Source organism: Cetorhinus maximus, chromosome 20, assembly GCF_964194155.1.
Source record: "Cetorhinus maximus chromosome 20, sCetMax3.hap1.1, whole genome shotgun sequence".
In the NCBI taxonomy this organism is placed as follows: Eukaryota; Metazoa; Chordata; class Chondrichthyes; order Lamniformes; family Cetorhinidae; genus Cetorhinus; species Cetorhinus maximus.
In genome coordinates this window covers 57,741,890-57,759,048 of record NC_135898.1, presented here as the reverse complement: position 1 = coordinate 57,759,048, position 17,159 = coordinate 57,741,890, and the positions used below count along the sequence as shown (strand labels likewise).

The 17,159-nt window shown below is 41.7% G+C and overlaps 2 protein-coding genes across 3 annotated transcripts in view; one reads left to right on the top strand and one right to left on the bottom strand.

The window, feature by feature from the left end:
* sec23ip (SEC23 interacting protein) overlaps positions 1-7,300 on the bottom strand; it is a 126,117-nt gene extending 118,817 nt beyond the window's left edge. Inside the window, exon 1 of the mRNA XM_078564771.1 lies at positions 7,115-7,300. Coding sequence (XP_078420897.1) covers positions 7,115-7,271 — 157 coding nt within the window. The 5' untranslated portion in view covers positions 7,272-7,300. The remainder of the gene's footprint in view (positions 1-7,114) is intronic.
* A 194-nt stretch (positions 7,301-7,494) lies between these two features.
* The window catches only part of mcmbp (minichromosome maintenance complex binding protein), a 34,249-nt gene continuing 24,584 nt past the window's right edge, over positions 7,495-17,159 (top strand). The window contains exons 1-3 of one of the 2 annotated variants that reach the window (XM_078564767.1): positions 7,495-7,648; positions 11,813-11,898; positions 15,627-15,767. In XM_078564767.1, the coding sequence (XP_078420893.1) occupies positions 7,591-7,648; positions 11,813-11,898; positions 15,627-15,767 (285 nt within the window). In that variant the 5' untranslated portion in view covers positions 7,495-7,590. The remainder of the gene's footprint in view (positions 7,649-11,812; positions 11,899-15,626; positions 15,768-17,159) is intronic. The other variant, XM_078564768.1, reaches the window with a different exon arrangement.

Sequence of the window (17,159 nt, the reverse complement as noted above, 5' to 3'; positions counted from 1 at the left end):
GCTTAATTGGGGGAAGGCTAATTATAACAATGTTAGGCAGGAACTGAGGAGTCTAGACTGGAGGCGGATGTTTGAGAGCAAATCAACAACTGATATGTGGGGCTTTCAAACGTCAGTTGATAAGAATTCAGGACCAGCATGTTCCTGCTAGGATGAAGGATAAGCATGGCAAGTTTCAGGAACCTTGGATAACAAAGGATATTGTGAGATTAGTCAAAAAGAAAAGGGAAGCATTCGTAAGGGCTAGAAGGCTGGGAACGGATGAAGCCCATGGAGAATATAAAGAAAGTAGGAAGAAACTTAAGCAAGGAGTCAGGAGGGCTAAAAGAGGTCATGAAAAGTCACTGGCAACCAGGATTAAGGAAAATCCCAAGGCCTTTTATACATATGTAAAAAGCAAGAAGGTAGCCAGGGAAAGGGTAGGCCCACTCAGGGACAGAGGTGGGAATCTGTGTGTGGAGCCAGAAGAAATGGGAGAGATACTAAATGAATACTTCTCATCAGTATTCACCAAAGAGAAGGACTTAGCGGTTGATTTGTCTAGGGAAGAGTGTGTAGATAGCCTGGATCATGTTGATATCAAAAAAGAAGTGTTAGGCGTCTTGAAGAATATTAAGGTGGATAAGTCTCCAGGGCCAGATGGGATCTACCCCAGAGTACTGAGGGAGCCAAGGGAGGAGATTGCTGGGGCCTTGACAGAAATCTTTGTATCCTCACTAGCTACGGGTAAGGTCCCAGAGGACTGGAGAATGGCCAATGTTGTTCCATTGTTTAAGAAGAGTAGCAGGGATAATCCAGGAAGTTACAGGCCGGTGAGCCTTACGTCAGTGGTAGAGAAATTATTGGAGAAGATTCTTCGTGACAGGATTTACTACCATTTGGAAGCAAATGGGCATATTAGTGAGAGGCAGCATGGTTTTGTGAAGGGGAGGTCGTGTCTCACTAACTTGATCAAGTTTTTTGAGGAAGTGACAAAGATGATCGACGATGGAAGGGCAGTGGATGTTATATACATGGATTTCAGTAAGGCCTTTGACAAGGTCCCTCATGGCAGACTGGTACAGAAGGTAAAGTCACACGGGATCAGAGGTGAGCTGGCAAGATGGATACAGAATTGGCTCGGTCATAGAAGACAGAGGGTAGCAGTAGAAGGGTGGTTTTCTAAATGGAGAGCTGTGGAGTTCCGCAGGGATCAGTGCTGGGACCTTTGCTGTTTGTAGTATCCGTAAATGATTTGGAGGAAAATGTAACTGGGCTAATTAGTAAGTTTGCAGATGACACTAAGGTTGGAGGAGTTGCAGATAGTGAAGAGGATTGTCAAAGGATACAACGGGATATAGATCGGTTGGAGACTTGGGCAGAGAAATGGCAGATGGAGTTTAATCCGGACAAATGTGAGGTAATGCATTTTGGAAGGTCTAATACAGGCAGGAATTATACAGTAAATGGCAGAACCCTTAAGTGCATCGACGGGCAGAGGGATCTAGGTGTACAGATTCACAGGTCACTGAAAGTGGCAACGCAGGTGGATAAGGTAGTCAGGAAGGCATATGGCATGCTTGCCTTCATCCACAGGGGTATTGAATATAAAAGCTGGGAAGTCATGCTGCAGCTGTATAGAACCTTGGTTAGGCCACACTTGGAATATTGCGTGCAATTCTGGTCGCCACACTACCAGAAGGATATGGAGGCGTTGGAGCGGGTGCAGAGGAGGTTTACCAGGATGCTGCCTGGTCTGGAGGTTATTAGCTATGAGGAGAGGTTGGAGAAACTCGGATTGTTCTCACTAGAGTGACGGAGATTGAGGGACGACTTGATAGAAGTTTACAAAATTATGAGTGGCATGGACAGAGTAGATAGCTTTTTCCCAGGGTGGAAGAGTCAATTACTAGGGGACATAGATTTAAGGTGAGAGGAGAAAAGTATAGAGGAGATGTGCAGGGCAAGTTTTTTTACGTAGAGGGTACTGAGTGTCTGGAATTTGCTGCCAGAGGAGGTGGTGGAAGCAGATACGATAGTGGTGTTTATGAGGCAGCTTGACAAATACATGAATAGGATGGGAATAGAGGGATATGGACCCTGGAAGTGCAAAATGTTTTAGTTGACGGGCAATATGATCGGCGCAGGCTTGGTGGGCCGAAGGGCCTGTTCCTGTGCTGTACTTTTCTTTGTTCTTTGTTCTAACCCCACAACCTTAGTTAAGTCAAGAAACTTTGTTTCTGAAAAATGAATTTCTCTTTGTTAACAGTTTGGAAACAGAATTTAGCATTCCTTGAAAATACAAATACATATGGGTAAAATACTAAATTCTGAAAATGTTTTTGAAAAGTTAGTTAGGAATACAGCAAGTAGGAAAATTTAAAGCATGCCCTAAGGGAAACATAGGCATCACAATATATCTTTCTGCTTTGTAGGAAAGTTTATGAAATTAAATCATCTCTGGTCAGTATTTTCAATAGAAAACATATAAGTTTATGATACCCTAATGAAAACAAACGGACTTTTCCTCCATCAGTATTTTGTTTAGCTTATACTTGTAATCAGCCTCTCCTTACATCTAAGCTACTGAGCATTGTCACATGAATCCAGAAACGACAGCACGTTTGTCTACAGCATCCAGTTTTGAATCTGTTTAAATAATAAATATGCTGATCCCTGCAGCAACTGATGACCAAATAAAAAAGGAAAATTCACTGTAATCAGCACAGGCATAATCAACCTGAAACCAAACGCAACAAACAGAATAATTGTGGAAAGAAACTTTACATTTGATGCCTATATTCTGGCAACAGCAAAACTATCGTCATAAGTCCAAGGAAATGCAGAGTATAATTTTAAGAATAAGAAACATCATTGCGCCACTGTTATTTTTACTGCAAATTCCAGGCTATCAGTGTTCAATGATATTAAAAAGCAAACCAGTCAGTAACTTCCAGTGACTGCAAATGCACAGTTAAAATGAAAACCAAGAAGTTGCTATCAAGTTGCCCTGCTCCTCCACAAGCTTTACTTTCACAGTATCTCACTAAGAGACTTGGCATTGAAATATATGGAACGCCATGAAACTGGAGTCTTTTACAATAGATATCCACGAAAAACACAAGCAAGTTAATGCTTATCCATTCAAGTGTAAATTAATTAATGTTGAATAGTCTTAATTGCTGCCAAAACTCCTCTGAAAATTATTATTTTTTTTAAATGTGAAGTCTCATTCTTTCATACTGTTTCTTATCTCTGCTTAATCCCATCTTGTTTTCCTCAATTTATGTCACTTTCACTACAAGATTTGGCAATTAACAATCATAATTTGCACTTCCTGGTTCAAACTCTGCATGTCTCAGTAAGGATTCTTCAATCTGGTTGGTTAAGGAGGCATATCATCGCTTACCCTGTTAACATCGATCCCAGATCCCCTGCAGGATCCTTGCTGTTTTGGATTTTTAATTAACCACAACTTCCAGTGCAAAAGCCTACAGAAAGCCTGGGTTTTGAACCATATCTAGAATTTATTATTCTGGCTTGAAATGAAGTGTGTCTGTTTTAAGAATAAAAGTTCTAGAGGGAGGAGGAGGCCATTTGGCCCATAAAGCATGCTCCACCATTCAATAAGAACATGGCTGATATGATTGTGGCCTCAACTTCAATTTCCTGCCTGCTCCCCATAACTCTTGACTCCCTTGTGGATCAAAAATCTGTCTAACTCAGCCTTGAATATAGTCAATGACCCAGCCTTCACTGCTTTCTGGAGAAGAGAATTCCGAAGACCTCAGAGAAATAAATTCCTCCTCATTTCCATTTTAAATGGAATACTCCTTTTTTTAAATCTCTGTCCCCTAGTTCTAGATTCCCTGACAAGGGGAAACATTCAGCATCTATTCCATCAAGTTCCTTCACAATTTTATATATTTCAATAAAATCACTTCTCATTCTTCTAAACTCCAACGAATACTGACCCAATCTGCTTAACCTTTCCTCATAAGGAAAACCTCTCACCCCAGGAATCAGTCCAGTGGACCTTCTCTGAACTATTTCCAATACAAGTATATCCCTCCTTAAGTAAGGAGACCAAAACAATGCAGAGTACTCCAGAAGCAATCTCACTCTGTACAGTTGTAACAAGACTTCACTACGTGTATACTCCATCCCCCTTGCAATAAAGGCCAACATTCCATTTGGTTAATTGCTTGCTGGACCTGCATGCTAACTTTTGTGGTTCATGTACAAGCTCACCCAGATCCTTCTATACCGCAGCAATCTGTAGTCTCTTTCCATTTAACTAGTATTCGGCTTTTCTATCTTCCTTCCAAACATTCCCTTATCCTCGAAAGGACTCAATGCAGTAACTCAAAAATTAAAGTAAAATTTGGTCATCTCACCTCAGGTGCTGAAGATATAGTTCACCACACAAACTTGAAGATTTGAAGACCCACATACAATCTGTGGTCCTGAACACAAGATGAGGGCAGTTTTGACCGCTCCTAGCTCAAAGAATTCCACTTAACCATTTAGATAAAAATTACCGAGTGATTGGAAAATTAGGTTTACGAATGCTGATCACTGATAATAAATGCTTTTGAGAGAATTACAGAATCTATATGCAAGATAACTCGAAACCCATACTTTAGTGGGGAGGTAGTTTTGTAAACTTACAGAATGAGATCAGCCGGCTTTGACCCGCCATCTCTGAGCAACCCCCCCCCCCCACCACCACCACTCCTGCCCAACAATATTACTCAAGTACACCGGGAATTGGGCCGAAATCCAGAGAGAAGTTTAAAATGGATCCACAGCTGGGGAATCGGGTCACTAAGCTTGATGCTGTGCTGAAAACAAAATCCGTGTTATTTAATAGGTTTCTTGTTTTTAAACTCAAGTCAAATTGATCCCTGTACTCCCACCACCGCCATTTGCATTGTTTAGTTCCAATATGACACAAGGAATATTCCAGAGATGAGCATGTGTCACGAATACACAGCATAACTCAGGGGTTCCCAAACCTTGGGTCGCGACTAGTATTAGGTAATTAGATGAACCATTAAACCAAGATCCTGGCTGACGGTTCAGATTAAAGATCCTAAAGCATTATTCAAAAATTCTCCTGATGTTTTGGTCACCACTGATCTCTCAAATACAACCAAAGATCAGATTAACAACATTTATTCATCTCACCATTTGTGGAACAATACTGGCACAGAATGGCTGCCGTGTTTGCCTACATAACAGCAATTATTCCACTTTAAAAGCAATACATTATGCCAAGTTCTCAGATATTTCAACCTGACAAGGCATTTTATAAATTAAAGTATTTAATTGAATGCACAATAGAAAAAAACTAATAGCAGAAAACATTATTTTTCAATTTACAAGATTAATTCCAGTTCTAAACTGCAATGCTTCACCAGAGGAAAAAAACACTGTTCACCAAAAATTGGAATGGAGCCTTCCACTGCACAAAAACATTAAAGGTACAATGATTAAAAACAGAAAATGCTGGAAAAACTCAGCAGGTCTGACAGTATCTGTAGAGAGAGAAACAGAATTAACGTTTCGAGCCCCTATGACTCTTCTTCAGAGCGAGAGAAAAAAGTCATACGGACTCGAAACATTAACTCGGTTTCTCTCTCCACAGATGCTGTCAGACCTGCTGAGGTTTTCCAATACTTTCTTTTTTTATTTAAGATTTCCAGCATCTGCAGTATTTTGTTTTCTCAAAGGTACTATGATAACTAGATCATAAAAAATCTATTTAGGCCAGATGACATTGTGAACATATCTTTATCAGTAAACTTTAATATCTACTTAGATAGGGAAAATGTTAATGCTATGATTTCATGCAAGGCTTCAAACACTCAACAAATGTGGGATGAACATCTACAGTTAACATCCAGCAAACAATTTCAGCAACCCATACCTTTCATGAACCCTTCCCCACACTGCACAAATTGCAGTGGTATTTGCACAGGCATGCTCAAATTGAGTCTATTTTAATATTCCTGTATAATGCTAAAAATTTCCTACTACTGAAACTTATTTAACTATTGCTTCATCCGTTTTCTGAAGATGGCCCTTAAAGTAAAAAACGTTGACCTCAAATTTCAACTGTTCCATGTAAGCACATCCAGGCCATCTGCACAGTGTATTCAATAAGAAATTCTTGCATTTATGCAGCACTTATTACAACCTCAGGGCATCCAAAAATACATTACAGCCAATGGTGTACTTTGGAAGTGCAATCACTTATAATGTAGAAACCTAACAGTAAACATACACACAAAGACCCACAGTGATCTGCTAATAATCAGACAATCTGTTTTAAAGTGTTGGATATGGCAAAAATATTGGCAGGGGTAACTTATTCGCTCTTCTTCTAACTGGCACCATGGAATTTTTACATCCACTTGAGGAAATAGATGGAACTTTGGTTTATCTTTCCATGCAAAAGATCTCCCAGAAGTGCAGGATGCCCTCAGTACTGTACTGAAGTGTCAAGGTAGATTTTTTGTGTAAGTCCCTTGAGTGAGATTTGAACTAACAATCTTTTGATTCAGGAGGCAGAGTCCAACCACTAAGTCATAGCTGGCAGTACAGCAACTCCAGCACTCCGGGAGTAGACAGAAAGACTTGCAGAGTGCTAACTTCCGACAAAATAAAGCAAAGATTTGTCACACATGTTATACAACTTACCAAAATGCAGTAGAGGCAACATATACAACAGATTTACAGGTGAAATAAACCACAGGTGAGTCTGAGCTGCGTAAACTCACTTGCCCGAGTGATCAAAGCAACATCACTCATGTGTTTGTTTAAGGACTGACTTTTGATGTATCACCTCTTGGGAATAAACCACTCCAATTTCTTTCAGATGCAACATACACGTCAGGCTCAGATCAGAGGATGCTCAATGAGTCAAGCACCTGAACCATTCCCCCCTCCCTCGCAGTATAAGGTGTTACACGGGTCCAATCACTCGGTAGGCGATTGAATACATTCCATGGGAGTTTAAAACAAACACCGGGCCATGGATCCAGATGTCTCCCCATCAATTACTCGGACTCCCACAGAGCCGGAGCTGCCCCTCCCGGACCGCGACCCAACTCAGCCCGCATTCACCCACCGGCTGAGAGAAGACTGGTGTCCGCCACCGGGGCCGGGGCCAGGGCCGGGGCCGGGGCCGGGGCCTGAGCCTGGCTGACGGGAATGAAGGGCACGGGAAAGCTGAACTCAGTATCGGACGAGAAGAGCAAGTTGGTGTTGCCTTTCTTCTCGGCCATCTTGCTCCGGCACCGACACGTAACCAGTGGCTCCGCGGAGTGGCTGGGGGCGGTGCGATCAGAGGTGAAACCGGCCCGTGACGTCACGGCGCAGCGTTCCTGCCTCGAGGGGGGAGGGGGGGGTGACGGCACGGCACGGCGCGGCGTGCGTGGGCTTGGGTGACGCCACGGCGCAGCGTGCGTGGCCGCGGGGGAGGTCAGAGGTTGGCAGCTGCGTCCGTGACGCGGTTTTCCCGCCATTGCGATCGGCCGCTGCTCTGGAAAAGTTGCATCGGCCGCGTCCCCCTCCCCCCCACCCACCTAGCAACTTCTCTTCAACATGCCGTGTGTGGATGACTGGGTGAACGACCCTCTGAGCGCCGTGCAGGGTATTTTCAGTGAGTGTTCAGTTTTTTTGGTGGCCTAATCTCTTCAATATTTGTTTAAAATTCCCCTTTCCTGGTCTGCGATTGCTGAGTTTGTACAGGCCTCCCTTTCCCCACCCTCAGCTCCACTGTCGCAATTCCTCAGTTGTGCCTCCTTTCTGGAGGGATTTAAACTCCAACTAAGAAACATGATTGAAGTTACAGCTTAAATATTTATTTAAATCCCTAATCGAAAGGCAGGGCTTTTAGAAGAGCAGTTATTTCTTGTAAGCTGATTACGTGTTAGTGCGCTGAAACTATAAACTACTTTTAAAAGCATTGGCTTTATAATGTGTTTTGTACTATGAGAGGCCAAATTTTTTTGGATCTGTAATAGACCAAGCTGAGTTAGTTGGAGATCGTGGTGGCATGACAGATCCTTCAATATTCCAAAATATTTTAAATGTCTTTACTCTGAATTGCAAGTTTTTTGAAGTATTAGAAGACTGGCCAGGCTTTGTGCTGGGGCAGTTGCATTGTGCACGCGTAGGGGATTTCCTTTGGTAGATTGATACATGTTAATTTAAGCAAATGAAAGAATGTGTTCTACATAACTTACTTCAATGCCTGCCAGTAACAAAATCCACCATTCACGTTACTGGTAAGTCCCTGGAAGGTCCATGTGACGCATATAATCTTAACACTGCACTTTCAGATCAAAGGTTTCCTTAGTGGTAAATATCTGTTTTGTTCGGTGTTCAACCATCACACGTTCAGACATTGTGGTTTAATAGGTGCACTTCTGAAACAGTACTATAGCAAAGTGAATTGTTTATTAAATGCCTTCTTTCTAAAAAAAAAGAGCTAGGTTGAATATATTTCTGAACATAGGTTTACCATTATTAATATTTCTAGTGCTATGGTTCATCATCATCACGTAGTGATTCGTAAGTCGTTCATGTATAACCTGCACAAAACTGCTCAGTCTGTTGGAGCTGAGAAGTTGCCATGATTAAGGATTTAACAGAAGCTGTAAAAGCAGCTTGACTGCCAGTTTGCCCTGAGGTCGCTGTCTTTCCTTTGCACCGAGTACCTTGGCATCCAGTACTAGATGAGTAGAAATTTCCTCTAATTAAATAATGGGGAGAGTAGAGTCCCATGGGGATCAGTGCTGGGGCCTCAACTATTTACAATTCATGTCAATGATTTGGATGAAGGGACTGAACGTATGGTTGCAAAATTTGCTGATGATACAAGGATAGGTAGAAAAGTAAGTTGTGAAGAGGACATAAGGAATCTGCAAAGGGATATAGAAAGGTTAAGTGAATGGGCAAAAATTTGGGAGGAATTACAGAACTCTGAGGTACAGAGGGATCTGGATGTCCTAGTACATGAATCATTAAAAAATTAGTATACAAGCACAGCAAGTAATTAGGAAGGCAAATGGAATGTTGTTTATTGCAAGAGGAATAGAATATAAAAGGGATGTTTTGCTACAGCTGTATAGAGTGTTGGTGAGACCACATCTGGAATATTGTATACAGTTTTGGTCTCCTTGTTTAAGAAAATATAAAAATGCGTTGGAAGCAGTTCAGAGAAGGTTCACTCCATTGATACCTGGGAATGGGGAGTTATCTTTTGAGGAAAGGTTGGACAGATTGGGCTGTATCCATTGGAGTTTAGAAGAATGAAAGGTGATCTTATTGAAAGATATTAGATCCTGAGGGGACTTGACTGGGTGGATGCTGAAAGGATGTTTCCCCCTGTGGGAGAGACTGGAACTAGGGGACACAATTTAAAAATAAGGGGTCTCCCATTTAAGTTGGAGATGAGATTTTTTTTTCTGAGAGTTGGGAGACATTGGAACTTTCTTCCCCAGAGAGCAGTGGAGACAGGGTCATTGAGTATTTTTAAGGCAGGAAGTAGATAGACCTTTGACTAACAGGGAGTCAAGGGATACCAGGGGTAGGTGGGAATGTGGAGGTGAGGCCACAATCAGATCAGCCATGATCTTATTGAATGGTAGAGCAGGCTCGAGGGGCCGAATTGCTGAAACCCTCATCCATGTCTTTGTAACTTTTAAATTGACTATTCTAACACAGTTCTGGTCAGCCTCACACGTACTACCTTCTATAAACTTGAGGTCATCCAAAAACTCTACCCATGTCATTATTAACACCAAATCCCATTTGTCCATAAGCTTTGAGCTCACTGATCTCCAATGGCTCCCAGATAAGCAACGCTCATTCTTGTTTTCAAATCTCTTCATGATCTCACCCCTTCCTATCTCTTTAATCTCCAGCCCACAACCCTCATATATCTGCGCTCCTCCAATTCTGGCCTCTTAAACATTCTCGATTTTGAATTGCCCACCTATTCGTAGCTGTGCCAATAACTACCTCTAAACTTTTAGTCATCTGTCTGAATAACTACTTATGTGTCATATTCTTGTTTCTTACTCTTCTGGAATACATCAAGATGTTTTATTGATATAATGATGCCAGATAAGTACCAGTTGTCATTGTTCCTCATCTCATTGATTGGAAAACTGGTGCTATGGGTGGGAAGAAAAGTTCAAGGGGAGTTACAATGTTGTCTTCACCTGTACGTTTTTTGTGGTTCCACCTTGCAGAGTCTGGTGAGTGGTTATGATGAGCTGTGTGTTGGGAAATGGGAGTCCTGTCTTCCTGAAACCTTGAGCTGAGAAAATTTAGCTGTTACATATTAAGCATTCTTTGAAAATCAGCAGGTAAACTAGTCCTTAACAACAAATTAAACCCCAAGGTAGATTGTTGTAGAAGTCTTGGGGACTTATGCTACAATTGTCACTCCTGGACCAAGTGATCAAGGCCCTACATGACTTCCAGGACAAGGCAGAGTGAAGCTACCTCCAGAACATCATGCTACACTGAAGGATCAGGTTGAAGATTGCTTCACATCAAGGCTAAATGTATGGTCTAACTACATGCCTAAGTGCCTGTAAATACATCATAAGTACACTCCTAAATACATTTCTGAATACACCCCTACATGCTTGTATAGACTTGTACTCAATCCTATAATCAAAAATAAACCTGCCATAGATTATTCTTTCAGTTATTTGTTTCTTGTCTTATTGTGAAGTTATAAAAGGAGTCTTCCATGGAACTATCCTTGCTAGAGTCCTCTTCTTCCAAATGTGTTGCCCTTTTTGACACCATCCAGATACACAGCCTTTCTACATAGCTATGCTAACAATACTCAGCTCTACTTTTCTGCTATCACTCTTGACCTCTTTGCTGTCGGACTGCATGACTGATGTTCAGTATTGGATGCTCCAAAGTTGAGAAGACTAAAACCACTGTTTTGCACAAACTCTATCTTTGCCACCAACTCCAATCACCTCCTCCATTGAGCAATGTCTGCTTGAATTGGACTGTTCATAACCTTCATGTCGGACTTCACCCCCAGCTGAGCTTCAAACCCCCACAGCCGTCCATCACAAAGATTTCTTTAACATAGTCTGCCTCCACCTCCCCTTCAGCCTGTGTGCTGCTGACACTCTCTAAACCATGTCTTGTCACTTCTTGACTGGATCACGCCAATGCTGTCTTGGCTGGACCTCCCTTCCTCCACACTAGAAAAACTTAAGCTCATTCAAAACTCTACGCATACATCCTATACCACATGAAGTCCAGCTCATCCATTACTCTGTTTTTTGCTGCTTGACATTGCCTCCCAGTCCCACATTATCTCCTCTTCAACATTTCCATCCTCATGTTTTAATTCCTTTGTGGTCTTCCCTTCTCATCTGTAACCTTGCCTCCTCCCACAACTCTCCATTCCCCTGCCATCTTATGCCTCCTCCCCCCCCCCCCCCCCCCCCCCCCCCCCCCCCCCAATTGCTGGTAATGCTTTCAGCTATCTAGGTCCGCGGTCAAAACTATATGCCTTTCCTCTTTAAGACCCTACTTAAAACTTATATGTTTGGTCATTATCCCAAATATCTCCTCCTTTGCTGAGGCTTCCATTTGTTTTTGCCTGATAATGTACCTGAAATACTATGGGGCATTCCTTTTGTGTTAAGTGTAATCTATAATGCATCTTGTAGTATCTCTGACTCACCTGACCAATCACTTGAAATCCATGAAAATCGACCTGCAGGTTAGGAAATGTTTTTAAAGCCTGGGACTTAACATGCATTTTTTGCTTTTGCAGTTCAAAATGGTGCCAGTGGTGAATGGGAGAAGAAAGTGATTGAATATTTCAGAGAGAAGCTAAAGGAGACGACTGCATCAAGTTGGGTAGGCGGTTATTTTTGTAAATATGGTGCAAACTTAGTGGTAGTGTAAACAAAGACTTTTCTTGTCAGAATTGTGTGGAATTAACCCATTTTGAAATATTGGGAGATATAGTTTATTAAGATATTCATTTGTTTAACAAATTTCTTGTGAATATTTGTGATATCAAAATATTGAGTTCAGTGGCATTATAGCCCAGCTATATGACCAAATAAATGATGTAGTATGTTAATGTTGAGTTGATTATGTTGATTTATTAAGGACGGAGGACACATATACAGAGAGTCAACTGCTCCTAGGCCTGGCTAAGGTGGTCTTTAAGAAGCCCATGCAACGGGTTGTTAAGGGGTTTGTTTGGCCCGATTCTCTGCCCCTCTTTCATGACTAAGTTTACGCCTGGTTGTTCCTGGAGAAGGTGCATGCAGTGTCGCCGGTGCGCTCAATGCCTTCTGCGACTGCTGGGCGCCGTGGGGGCTGAGGTGCATCGTCGCCCCCATGAATAATATTTTGGTTTATCTAGTTAAGCTTCCTTTGGCGTTTTGATTTTTGTTGCAGTGCCTCACCAGGGGCTGTCATCCCCTCTCATTTATTGATTTGTCAACTGCTCCTGGGCCTGGCCAAGGTGGTCATTAACAGGACCAGGCAGTGGGTGGTTGAGGGGTTTGTTCTGTCTGATTTTATGCCCCTCTTTCATGGCTACATTCACGCCTGGGTGTTCCTGGAGAGCGTTTCTTGGTATCACATAGAGTGAATCGAATTGGTTAAAGACTGGCAACTGTGGTGCTGGGGACCTCTGGAGGAGGCCGAGATGGATCATCCACTCGCTAGGTCTGTTTGAAATCTATCCCATTTAGCATGGTGGTAGTGCCACACAACACGATGGAGGGTATCCTCAATGTAAAGTTAATTTGTTTATATTTGTTTATTATTTTTGAAAGAGCTCATAAAGAGAGTCAGATCCTGTGCAAAAGAAGATGGTTCACAGGCTCTCAGACCACCTGGTTTTTCTGTTGTCTCAGGAAATTCGCGTTCCATGTGTGTATAGGTTGTGCAAGATTGCAGCCCCATTATTTGAGGGGACTGTTGCACTTCAGCCCCACGTTCCTGATGTTTGGCCGCCTGTTGAAGAGAGGAGTAGGCAGATTGGAGGACCTCCTTGTTAAGCTGCTCCTGGCCATGGCGACCTTAAACAGGACCAGGCAGTGGAGGGAGCCTTTCAACTAATTGTCTGCCTCTGTTTTGTGGTTAACTCTGCACCCAGGTATCCTTGGAGAGGGAGCATGTGGTGTCTGCTGGTATGCTTGAGGCCTTCCGTGACTGGTGGGCACCACAGGGGCTAGAGTGCATCATCTTCTCTCCTGCACACACCCCCCACCCCGAAATATTTTAATTTAAATGAGCTTCCTTTAAAGTTTTGATTTTTGTTGCAGTGCCCTTTAAGGGGCTGTTAACTAGTTAACTTATTTATTAATTTGTTAATTACTTGTTGTTTTTCTGCACACTCAAAATAATATAAAGAGAGTCAACTGGAACACTGGGTTAGTAGTTTGGAGGCAGAGATCTGTAATGCTACATCCTGTGAATAAACCTACTAACAAAGAAAAGATCTGTTTCTTGTTTTGTACTTCACTATCTTGCTTGGATCGATTTTACATAGCATAATGAATCAGGTATCTGATAAAGGTGTAGGTGGCCTAACTAGCATTTTGGTACCAACATTGAAAACCTGTAGTATTTAATCTGACAGTTGTATCACCTCAAAATGCGTCATTGGTTAAAGGACTTAATCGTATTGAGACAGAGCGATGTATGCAACCAGTGATATATCCCAGTGTTAAATAACAGTAAATGTCTTTCAAAGCAAAACTTATGTGAAGGAGTACTGAATCAATGATCTTGGGGCAAAAACCAAATAAGTGTTTTTTTGGTCTTTGCCATAGTTTCACTTGTAATTCAGACTCTCAAACAGATTAAACGAATATTGGTTGCATGTATATACAGTTCGGATTTTTTCCTTTCTGAGTTGCTTAACTCACATTTGAAGACTCTCCTTCTGCCCCCAAAACTTCGACAGTTTTACCAACCTGCTTCAAACTTCATGGTAGAGAAAAGTTAGCACTTCCTTTAATATTTGTCTTGTACAATTCAAATAATGGCCCAGGTTTTGTGGTCACCAGGGAATTAACTTACACTTGTTCATAGACTTTCTGTGAGCTTTTGCACTGGAACTTGCTATGAAATCCACTTCACTACACCCACTACAGGGGATAAACTACATTCTACGTCTGGCATTGACTCACTTATTATCTTGTGTGATTACACATGAAGTGTTTTGAAAGGATATTTAAAACCTCGCCTTTTAATTTCTAATTAAAGTTGATGCAGTTTGAGTACATAGTTTGCATTGGGGCAAAGTGGTTTTAGCTTTCTGATGCAAGCTGTTTAGGAACATGGGAACAGGAATGTGCCATTTAGACTTTGAACCTGTTCTGCCATTCGATGAGATCATTGACTGATTTGCAAACGAACTCCTTTATCCACCTTCCCCATATCTCTTAATAGCTTTAGTTACCAAAAAAATGTCAATCTCGGTTTTAAATGTAACAATTGACCTGGCGTCAATATCTGTTTGCGAAGAGCATTTCTGGGTGTTGCAATTGACTATAAACTGAACTGGACCAGCCATATAAATACTGTGGTGACAAGAGCAGGTGAGAGACTGAGAATTCTGCGATATGTAACTCATCTCCTGACTCCCCAGTGCTTGTCCACCATCTACAGGGCACAAGTCAGGAGTGTGATGGAATGCTCCCTGCATGACTGCAGCTCCAACAACACATGATGCCATCCAGGAAAAAGCAGCCTGTTTGATCAACACCTCGTCCACCACCTTATACGTTTACTCCCTTCACCGCTGGCACACAGTGAAAACAGTGTGTCCCATTTTTTTAATTCTTTCACCAGATGTGGGTGTTGCTGGCTGGACCAGCATTTATCGCCCATCCCTAATTGCCCTTGAGATAGAAGATGCACTGCAGCAACTTGCCAAACTTCCTTCAACAGCAACTTCCAAACCCTCAATTGTTATCACCTAGAAGGACAAGGGCAGCAGACACAGGCAGACAGCACCACCTACCAGTTCCCTTCCAAGCCACACACCATCCTGACATGCAACTATATCACCATTCCTTCATTGTCGCTGATCAAAATCCTAGAACTCCCTAACAGCTCTGTGGGCATACCTACACCAGAGGTACTGTAGCAATTTAAGAAGGAACCTTGCCACTGCCTTCTCAAGGGCAGTTAGGGATGACCATTAAATGCTGGCCTAGCCAGCAATGCTAGTATCCTATGAAAGAGTAAAAAAAACTTCTATCACGTTTTATGTGTACAAGTGTTTGCTAATTTCACTTCTGAAAAGTCTGGCTCAAATCTTGCTATGTCTACTTGTCATAGACTCCCCAATCTGCAGAGATAGTTTCCCTCTCATTACTCGATCTGTTCCCCTTCTGTGGAGCCAAGCTGATATGCAGAGAGAGAATTGCATTTCTTCTAGCCATACTTGTGTATCTTGTATTTATTTTCCATTGAGGAGAGCCTTGCATCCTATTACAAAAGTTAATGGTATTGGTGAAAGTTGATGGAATGAGAGAGGCTGTTCTTTCAGTGGCTAACATGGCATCCCCTGTGAATGATTTGATTGAAATACAGCTTTTCCCTCCTGATAATAGGTGCCCTCCTTGAATGATGTTCCGCTGCATTACTTAAAGCCAAATAGTTTGGTGAAGTTCCGCTGTATGATCCAGGATATGTTTGATCCGGAGTTTTATATGGGAATTTATGAAACTGTGGAGACATCTGCCAAATCTAAAGTAAGTATTTTTGGGGGAGAAATGGCACATTGAAACAGCCATTAGAAGCAAAATAATCAGTGATCATCAAGGCACGTCATATCTTCATTGTGGTTGTTAACTGTATTGCCAGCTGACCCAGCTTTCTCAAGCCTCACTCATTGGGAATTCACAAGAACTATTATTATCGCTTGTACATTTTTTGTGCAATTTTCAAATCTGGAAATGAAAGAGCTGTGGCATGTTTTTCATGTGTGGCCTGTAATTCAAACTATAAACTAATTGAAAATATGAAAATAAAATCAAAATACTGTGGATGCTGGAAATCTGAAATAAAGACAGAAAAATCTGGAAAAACTCAGCAGGTCTGGCAACATCTGTGGAGAAAGAAACAGTTAAAGGTTCGAGCCCAATATGACTCATATGTTATATTATGTTGTCAAAATTGATGTATTTGGAAAATGGTTTGGAATTTTCAGTTTCTATTGTGTTCGTATATTCTCCTAAGCTCCAAGTCCTGAGCCAGAAAACATTTGTCTGCTTTTGCCCATCCTGTCACTTTCTTGCTCCTTTAACTTCTGTGTCCATCAAACATTATCACACAAGTGTACCATTTGTACCTTTTTGGTTATGTTTCAAAGAAAAAATTAGCATACTCTTAATTTGAGTCTTACAAGGCTTTTGAAAATAAACATTCTTTCTGTGCCATCCATTCCTGTTTTCCATTCTTAATTAGCACTTTTCTCAGACAAAGACCACCACCTTCAACACCTCTTTGACCCTTTTGTCTCTGACATCTTTTGATTATCTGCTCACACCACACCCTCAATGTGTCTCTTCCCCCCCACCCACCTTAAACCAATTTATATTTCTCCCTTGTTGAAACTATGCTTCAGTTCTGCCGAAGAGCCATGAGGGCTCGAAACGTTGACTGATTTCTTCTCCGCCGATGCTGCCAGACTTGCTGAGTTTTTCCAGGTAATTCTGTTTTTATTTTGTTTTGGATTTCCAGCATCCGCAGTAGCTTTTAGCTTTTTGTTTTTATTCTTTCTGTGCATTTATCTTGTGGCCGCCAGTGCTCTAAGGCAATTTAAGTGATGATGTGGCTTTGAGGAGTTGCCCAAGAATCACCTGAAGAGGTTGGTTTCCAGCACAGAGGAATAATGTAATTGGTCACCTCTTTTTTTTTTGTCTCTTTTGTCCTTGTTCAGGTCTGCCTCCTCTGACTGGTTGATGCACCCTTTTCCTTAAGGCCATAAATAAAAAGTTCTTGGAGTAAAAGATTATTACAAATGCTGTCTTACAAAAAAAACTACTTTATTTGTAGAAATCTCTCTTTTGAGAAATTGAAAAACATTGTTCTGCTCACTGGAAGTGGACTAAAATGCACAGAACATCTGTTTTATGTTCAAC